Here is an 8,919-nt window from a genome sequence, read left to right as displayed (position 1 = left end):
TCTCTAGAAACACCATTTGCCTTTTTAATGGGGGCACAGAAACAAAAAATGCTTGTTTGCCAATAAACATCTGAAACACTATCGTAACAGCTGATCGGAGCCGAGGCATCACAACAAAGTGACGATTGTGGAAGAAGACAATGCATACGACTCTGGAGCGAGAAACTCCAGGGCAGGGACCTCGCAGTGATGTGTGTGCTGGGTATTTCCGCCAGCCTAAAGGCCCCATCTGGAACAAATATAAACTAGGAGGGTCTCTATCACTGGACAATTTATTACCTGGACAGAAAGAAGTCACTGCCACCAACAGCACTGTGCAGTTTTATTAACCATTCAAGTACAGTAGCATCTGTTAAGATCGGGACAGAATTGGGATTTAAAAGTGAACAGATATTCAGCATCTAACAGTTTGAAAGAAGCCACTACATACTCTTTTCACAAACATGTTTTCACAGAGCCAATACAGTACTAGCCATTAACCCAGCACACCAAGTGTACTGAAGTAGAAAAGATGCAACAAGAAAAATAGCTACATTAGAAAGACTTCAACACTTTAGAAAAAGAGTAAAACACTTTTAGTTTCTCCCCTTTAGCCCCTAAAACAACATCATACAATCTGGATCTACCTATACAGTCCTACATCAGCTTCTAGAATATTTGTCAGGAGGGCAAAAATAAAATGACACTGGCCAGTACAGTCTTTGGATATTTAGGAAGGGGAGGGGGAGAAAGTCAGTTCTCAGAACAAATTAGTCAGCTTCAGTCTCATCAGCAGGATCTTTGGATTCTTTGTTCTTCCGCACTTCTTCAATGTGCTTGTCCTGTAAAGAAACAGTATATACCATCAGTCAAGTAAAAAAAGCCTGCCAGGTCACACCCCCAAGAGGCCCAAATCAGCATCAGTAAGTATGTTATATAACATATATAATAATATACTATTATTATATAATTATATATTATGGGAATCACATAACTAGAGTTCTAAGACATCATCTTTGAACTTCCTGGGTCACTCATGGAACCTAATGATTCAGCCTTCTACTGCTCTTCCAAAGAATGTGCAATTATGCTGGGAATTGGTGAATATTCCTTCTTATTTAATATAAGATGCCTCTGATTTAACATGTTAACCCCAAAATTGATGACAAAGACACCAAGCACATGTGATCAAGGCAGAGAGTCCAAGCCACTTCGTTGGTGTATCAAACCTCAAGCTCTTAAGCCCCTCAAAGCCAAGAAGAGACACCAACCTTCTCTCGCAAACGCTCCAGTTTGGCAGCCATTTGCGCCTCTCGGTTCTCTTTGTTGGCTTCCATTTTGTGGGTCAGCTTCTCCTCTGCCATTTTACTGAAGTTGTTGTTCTCCTCTATCGCTTTTTGAAGCACTTCCTTCTCATGCTCTCGTTTCTCAGCAAGCTGCTTCAAGACCTCAGCTTCATGGGACTGGAAAAGATTTAACAGGCTAGGCGCTCTGAAATGTTACTTAGCGTAGTTAAAAATCACAAAAGAAATTATTAATTGAAGATTGAAGATAGAAAATTAGATCTCTAAATAATACTGAAGTCAGGACCTGAATTATCCATATCAAAATACCGTGAAAATTATATTCTTTTTCTAGTGTTTGTATTTACTTTGGAAGACTGCCCGTATTTGTTCAGAGATTCTTGCCCAATTATTCCTTAAGGAAATATTCGTAAGATTTACTGCTTAATGGTATCAAGATGACTTGAGTGACATGCACTTAGGAATGACACTTTATTGTAAAGAATTTTGGTTTTTTAACTTCAAAGGCTACCTAAAGAAAATTAGGTCATTATAAAAAATGTAACCATATTGATAAAAAGAAAATACATGGCAATGATAGAAAATTTAAGACTAAGCCTCCAGACTACTATTTAAGTCAGAGGATTTGTTTCAAGGAAAGGCTTATTAGCTTTTTTCTGTGGAAGCTGCATTAAATTCCAGACCACTGGAGCTCTGTTACCACGGTGTGCCTCCTTCAACAGACTCAGAATAGCTTATTGCCAAACAGATTCCAATGTGTTTGGAAGCATCAACTTGCATGAAAACTTCAGAGCATCTGCCACTAGTTCTGTTAATTCTCTTCTTCAAAATCCCAGTCGTGATAAGAGTTTCACTATATTTAGCCAGTTACTATGTAAAGCGCAGACTAATGACTACAGGGCCAGCACTGATTCCTAAAAAAAGTCTCTGTCCAGCCTTTGGCTACATCTCTTCCATGAACTCAAACTAAGTGAACTCCATCAAACTCCATCAACTCAGACCAAAAAGAAGAGCAGGTGGGAGATGAAACACCATTGCAAACACAGCCACTCTTCCTGGGGAAATAATTCCATGTTGACAGTGGGTCAGCACACATACATAAAACATGCGGCACCAAAAGGTGCACAGCACATGCTACAGCAGCTTAAAAAGGGGCCCAAAGTGTATGTGTGTGGTTACATGTACCAGACTTCAAAACACTAACTGTGTTGGTCGTAGGCAGGTTACTACTTCACCTTTTTGTGCCTTCATTCCTCTAATTTTAAAATTAAACCCACTTACCCCAAACAAGGTTGTTGGAAAGGGGGACTAAATGAGAATTTCTGTAAAATTCTTAATGAAACGTTTAATAGAGGGAAATACACCAAAATGTTAACAATAGTTATTTCTGCGAAGTAAGATAACGGATACTTTTAATTTCCTACTTATAAACTTCTGCGGTTCTCAATTTTTCTATAACAAGCATATTAATATTTGTTGACTTTTCTGACTAGTTCTTTTTAAAGATAGCTACTTTATAACAGAAGTACTTAGATAATAGCTGCCACAATACCAGTATGCCAGCTGAGCAACACAATCACATAACTAGCAATTTAAAATGTTTTTATTGTACAGCTCTCAAAAAACAAAACAAAACAAAAAAACCACAGACATACACAGAAACCCAAAAAACAAAACAAAAAAACCCCAAACCTTAAGAGACAAAAAAAGAATCATCTACCAACAAATCTATTTTTCAAAAAGAAAGCATGAGAAGCATGAACTTTGGTTTCAGGCAGACCTGGGCTTGAATTCTGGCTCCAATACTCACTAGCTATGTGACTCAGAAAAATGACAACATTCCTGAGACCATTTTCTAACCTAGTATCTCAGACCACACCTACCCTCTAGGGTCACTGTAGAAAAGGAGAATGTAAGTAAAGGAGATGGTACACAATAGGAGCTCAATAAATGATGGCTGGTATTTTGTTCCCACCACTGGCATATGTAATTTTCACAGTTATAATCACCATCTGGCTACAATTCTGTTTTCCTCCTCTTATAAAAATAACACAGATTTGCCATATTACATTAATAAATATCCTGTTTTCTGTGAATTGATGTTTACCTTGCGTCTTTCTTCTGCAGCTTCTAGTTTCTTCTGAATTTCCTCCAGGGAAAGATCCTTCTTCTTTGGAGGGGAAAGGGGGAATTCTGGGACAGATTCTTTTGATCGAGGGCTGAGAATCAGCTCAAAAGCCTGGCCTGAGGCACGCTTCTCCAGTTCCTTCACCTGGATATCTGGATTTGATCATATTTATAATATATTCAGAAAAATGGAGTTTTCCTATTCTAATAAACTGTTCTACCGTTTTCTAAAAACCAAATCAATTTAATGAATAGAATTAGGGCTGATGAAGCAGCTGTGTTTACAGGCAAGAAATTATTATCTAAATACCACCTCCCAGAAAAACAAAGCTCAACATTTTTGGATTAATAAATACCATTCTAAGATATCAGTATTTGACAATCATTTCCCTGAACAAAACAAAGACTTATGCAAAACTCCACATTTTGCTTTACACCAAGCCAAATCATCTAATAATGAAACAATAATTATGAGCTCTCAGTACATTCAAGCAATAATATTTTTTTCTTTTTTAATTATTCTCTGATTTATAAAATAGATTTTTTTTTGGTAAGACCAAAACACAAGTGCCAAATTATAAGCTTAAGACTTGAGCCATCTCCTAAAATTAGAAGCCCATCACAATTTCGGATTTTCCAAATAGATTACCTACCAGAAGAAGCCATGGTGAACAGAAGACAAGAGACTGGCAGTGTATTCTACACAATCCACTAGCAAGGAAAACCCTGGAAACGATTTTCAAAAGCATGCGATCAATTTCTTTGCATTTCCATGCCATCGATTCAAAGGGACCTCAAATCACATCCATATAAATCAATGTCAGAAAAATCACTACTGTGGAATTAAATAAGACATCATTAACTAGAAAATTATAAAAATCCATAAAATACTCCAACACTGGAAAATGTGAATTGAATAGAACGCTGGTTGCAGAAGATGAAGTTAACTGAGGTTGCCTGTTCAAAAAATACTTATATTTTTTAAATTAGATGGAGTTTAAGTCACAAGATTTTTTCCTCCCCTATATTTTCCCCCTGGTGAGAAGATATTCCAGGTTCAACGCCTAGCGAGACCGGAGCCATCTTAACACTGCCTACAACTCATTGTGCAAATGAAATACCCAACCCTGCTTTGTCTGTGTCTGCCATGTGGAAAACAAAACGCCCAAGCTAATATTAACCAATAATGTCGAACTCCCATTGTTCCTGCGGTTTAAGCTCCTTGTCCAACAGCTGGTAACATTAATTAGTTTTTATGAACCTCTAGGTTTTAGGTTACAATAGTTGCTGCCTTGTGTAGAATTTTTCATGAAAAATTCTACATCCCTTGATTTTTTTTAAAGGTCATGATTCTTGTAGACCCCAGACTAGTACCAAAACCGTAGGAATAAAGGGTCTCAACACCTGGAACTTAAAATCCGAGTCAGCAACACGGTCTAACCCCGGCGGAGCATTAGACTCAGCACCAGATCCAGGGTGGGCGTGGCCCCGGCCCAAGCGAGGAAGAGCGGCAGGCCGCCCCCGACCAATCAGAGCATGCCCTACACTCCGGCCTCTGGCCCCGCCCCCTTCCTCCCCGCGCCTTTTCGAATCTCCCCGAACTCATAACACCCCGGAGCCCGCGCGCGTGGGAAGGGGCGGGATAGGCGGGGCCAACGGTCCTATCCGGGTAACTCCGCCCTTCCCGGGCTCGCCCCGTGCGGACGCCCCCACCAACTCCCGCCAAAAACACCTTGCGGCGGCCCCCACCCTCGCCGCAGCTGGGCGGGTGGGGCAGTCCCCGGAAAAAAAAACGTGGGGTACCCCACCATCGGCTCACCACCTCTTTCCTTCACTCCCAATCTGCCGCCACCCAAGCGGTCCGCGCCCCACGCCATGAGGACTGGAGCGCTCTCATGGGGTGTCAAGCTCTCGGGCGCTGCTCCCTGGGGGCGCCGCCCCGCCCCTTCAGACAATGGGGACCCCAGCGGGGCCGCGCCTGCAGGAGGAAGGTGGGGGCCAAACGAGGGCCTACGCCCCCTATTGTCTCCTCGACGACCTCCCGGGGCTAACGCACCGAGCTCGCCCAGCAGGCCGCGCCCCCTCCCCACCACGGCCGCGCCCCCGGGGAGCAGGGACAAAGCCGAGGCTCCGCCCGAGCCACACACAAAGCGGAGCGATCCCCGCCCGCCAGCCCCTCTGGGGCCGCGGCCCCGCCCGCCGCCCTCCAGCAAGGGGTCGCTGCCAAGACCCTGCCCCTCCCTCCGGCCGCGTCCCTCTCGCTGCCCCCAGCCTGCAGCCGCCGCCGCCACCTCCTCCTGCAACCCCGCACCCACCTGCTCGGTCCGAGCCGCCTGGCCACACTCTGAGCACCCACAGACCCGGGCGCGCACAAAAGCGCCAAACAGCGGCACGTGACCTCCCCGCAGGGCTCCGCATTGGCTGAGAGAGGCGGCACGTGCCGGCCCCTCCCCACCCCCGACAGCCCAAGTGAGCCCCGCCCCTGGGGACCCCGGAGCACCTCGGGAAGTGTAGTTCAGGCTGGCGGGACAGAAGGACAATGCGAGGGGTGAGGGCTTCTTGGCGGTGTCTCCAGGTGTGAGCCGGGGGCTTGGACGGTCGTCTGGCCGCGGAAGAGGGTGATGCGGTGACCCTGCCTGGGTCTGAACCAGTTCTCCCATCCTTAGGAAAAGGGCGGGGCAGGGTCCCTTTCTACCTCTCAGACGGTGGCCGCCTGGACTCCGTGTCTGTTGAGCCACTTGCCCCACGTCGCCCCAAGGGCAGCACTCGGACAGCGCATTGCCCCTTCGGTGCCCCACCCTGTAACGCCACCTAAGACGCCCAAGCCCTTGTGACAGGACAATGCCACTCGACGCCCCCATCTGTCACCTGTATTGTGACATCATCATAATTTCTAACCCACTCAGCCCTAACAGGGCACGGGCGTGGCCCTTAACTCACTGTGTGAGTTCTCGCTACCATATTAGGGTCCCTGAGCTGGTGACCAGAGACCTGTGGGGGGAAAGCAAGAGGCTCTGGAATTTGATCTCCTTTGGTCTAACAAAGTCACTCGGCTTAAATGCAGGCTCCCATCTGTTCTGCCAAGCCTTTTGCCGGATGATAGGGAAGGAAGCGCAATAGCAGTTCTAGACTACTACACAGACTGCAGTTAAGTGTTGCTTTTGTTCTTGAAGCACGTGCTCCCTGATCGGTGGGGTCCCTTTTAAAGAATCAAAACAAAAGAAGCCACAAGGTCACGGTTCCCCCTGCCCTGGATAGATCAGAAGCACAGCAGATACACAAAGGAAATTGGTCTGACCCTGGCTATCTTAGAACGACTAGCCTCATTCTTACCACAGAAAAGCCAGAGGAAAAATAAATAAAATGAACATGGTTCCCAAGCCCCTTCTCCCATTCCCCCGACCAAGGCTCTGTCCTCGGTAGTGGTCATTCCACCAAAGCACCTGCTTTGAGGTCCTGACTAGGCATAAGGACACCTTCATTTTATTGCTCCGCCTCCCCAAACCAAGAAACAAACACGACCCAGTTTGCTGAAACAGGAGTCCTAATTTAAAGACTCCCCATGTCCAGCTAGTCACTAGGGATATGCTGGAGTTAAATACAATTCAGAGTGCCTGAGACAAGGAAAACTGGATCCTACAGGCAGCAGACACACCACACAAAGCAAACAATTAGCAATGCACTGATGCCTGAAATATGCTTGTTGCAGCATTTCTCCAACAATCGTCCTTGTGTGGGGTCGGCCTCTCCCCCGCCCCCAGTCTAAGTGGTTTTCCCTTAGCATGTGAGCAGGACCAGGAATAATTCAGATTCTGAACCCTGAGAGCCTTCTCCCTCTCAGACCAAACTTAGCCACCAAACAGCCAGGTGTTTCCATCTTTCAGATTTTCTGAGCAAAATCTCAGAAATCGTTAGGAAGAGGAGTGGGGAGAAGAGCTCACTGAAAAGTGACAGATTGGCAGGCAACACACACAAGCAAGAAACCCAAGGCCAAGAGGTCTGCTATCCCCTGAACCAGCCTTTATCTTGAAGTCTTTGTACTTGATCTGTAGGTTTGCAGAGGAAGGTCCCACCCATTTGATACACTTTTTTTTAATACAAGAAATTGCCACAAAAATCTCACATTTCTGACTATTAATGTTATGACAGAAAAAAAAATAAATCTTTCAAAACACTGATTATTTTAAAGCACTTATACCGCTTCCCCCCACCTTTTCTTTCTCCCTGGAGCAGATGTCTATTTCCATGGAAACCACAGCTAGGAATGAAGATGTTAGAACTCATGTAGATTTTTAATCTTTTTTTAACGATGCCACTTGGCTCCTGCGTTTGTTGATAGAAGCCTGGCCCTGCCAGCCTCTATGACAAGGATTTCCTGAGATCCCCACTGCTGCTTGATGACTTGAGGGGGCTGGAGTAAGGTTTCCCCCAGAATGATCCTGTGAATAAAAATGTGTCCGGTGGGATGATCCTATTCTTTAGGATGGGGCTGCTTTTCTAAGAACTAGACCACAGCTATCTATTGTCAACTCTTTTTTTTTTTTTTTTGGCCACATCGCATTGCAGGCGGGATCTCAGTTCCCCCACCAGGGATCAAACCCATGCCCCCTGCCGTGGAAGCTCGGAGTCTTAACCACTGGACCACCAGGGAAGTCCCAATTGTCAACTCTTATGAGTGTTCATGTATGAGCCTTGGAATAGGAAGGACTTCAGACTGTAAGGAGAGGAAACAGCTTTGCCATTTCCTAAAACTAACTTCAAAATCCACTCCCTCCTGAAGTGGCAGCAAGGAGTTAATGTTCACATCTTGGACTTGTCTGTCTTTGCCCATGAGAATTATTTTTGCCTCTGCTCAGATGGTTTGGTCGAATTGCTGTGGAGCTGGCTGCGACTATGGCTTAACACAAAGTGAAGTAGAGATATGGCAGCCATCCAGCTTATTTGATCTGTGTAGACAGCTAAAGGAGAGCGCTTCAGGCTTCAAAGTGCAGAAGGGATGTCTACACTGATCAAACAAGCTGGGCTGTTGTCAGATCTGCTCTGTTCTTACAGAGCACCGGCAGCCTTTGTTCATTGTTGGTTCTGAGGCTGCAGGGTTGTCTGCCACAGAGGCGCCTCCAGGTTCCACTGCTGCTTACAGGGCCTGTCCTCGGCAAAAGGGTGTCGTGGGAGAGGTTTTCTCCTTGTCCCCAGCCTCACTGTTTCCTTTGTCCCCTAATCCTTAGGCATCGTGCTCTAACACTCCTTTTCCTGTTCAAAACCTGTCTGTGAATCGGCTATTTTACTTGTCTGTCTCCCTCACTAGACAACTAAGTCCACGAGGGCAGGGGTTGTGTCCTTGTCTCAGTATCCTTAGTGCCTGCCCAGAACTGAGCCTGGCCCCAGATGGTGGGGCCTGGATGTTTGCAGTTGACTTTAGGCAAGAACTACTTCTCTCATCCTCAGTTTCCTCTTCTGGTGCTGGACACCTCCACCAGATAGAGGTGGTGAGGATTAAATGAGATAATGT

The 8,919-nt window shown here is 45.6% G+C and overlaps 1 protein-coding gene across 1 annotated transcript; it reads right to left on the bottom strand.

Moving 5' to 3' along the window:
- Positions 1–305: 305 nt before the first annotated feature.
- Positions 306–5,795, bottom strand: STMN1 (stathmin 1). The gene is made up of 5 exons (XM_004321701.4): positions 5,726–5,795; positions 4,064–4,136; positions 3,391–3,563; positions 1,251–1,442; positions 306–821 (listed from the first exon to the last, which is right to left on the bottom strand). The coding sequence occupies exons 2-5, from the start codon at positions 4,074–4,076 to the stop codon at positions 750–752; spliced, it is 450 nt and encodes a 149-aa protein (XP_004321749.1). The 5' UTR covers positions 4,077–4,136; positions 5,726–5,795; the 3' UTR covers positions 306–749.
- Positions 5,796–8,919: the final 3,124 nt, after the last annotated feature.

The sequence above is a fragment of the Tursiops truncatus genome, chromosome 1, assembly GCF_011762595.2.
Source record: "Tursiops truncatus isolate mTurTru1 chromosome 1, mTurTru1.mat.Y, whole genome shotgun sequence".
NCBI classification, from domain to species: Eukaryota; Metazoa; Chordata; class Mammalia; order Artiodactyla; family Delphinidae; genus Tursiops; species Tursiops truncatus.
Note: the sequence above shows the minus strand (reverse complement) of the source record. Positions and strands in the feature narration are given on the sequence as shown.

Bases quoted from the DNA above. Each gene is read 5' to 3' on its own strand.
- STMN1 (XM_004321701.4), bottom strand. The intron at 1,443-3,390 runs GTAAACATCAAT...AATCTTTTCCAG, and splicing joins CTGCAGAAGAAAGACGCAAG to TCCCATGAAGCTGAGGTCTT. The intron at 822-1,250 runs GTTGGTGTCTCT...GTTTCTTTACAG, and splicing joins TGGAGCGTTTGCGAGAGAAG to GACAAGCACATTGAAGAAGT.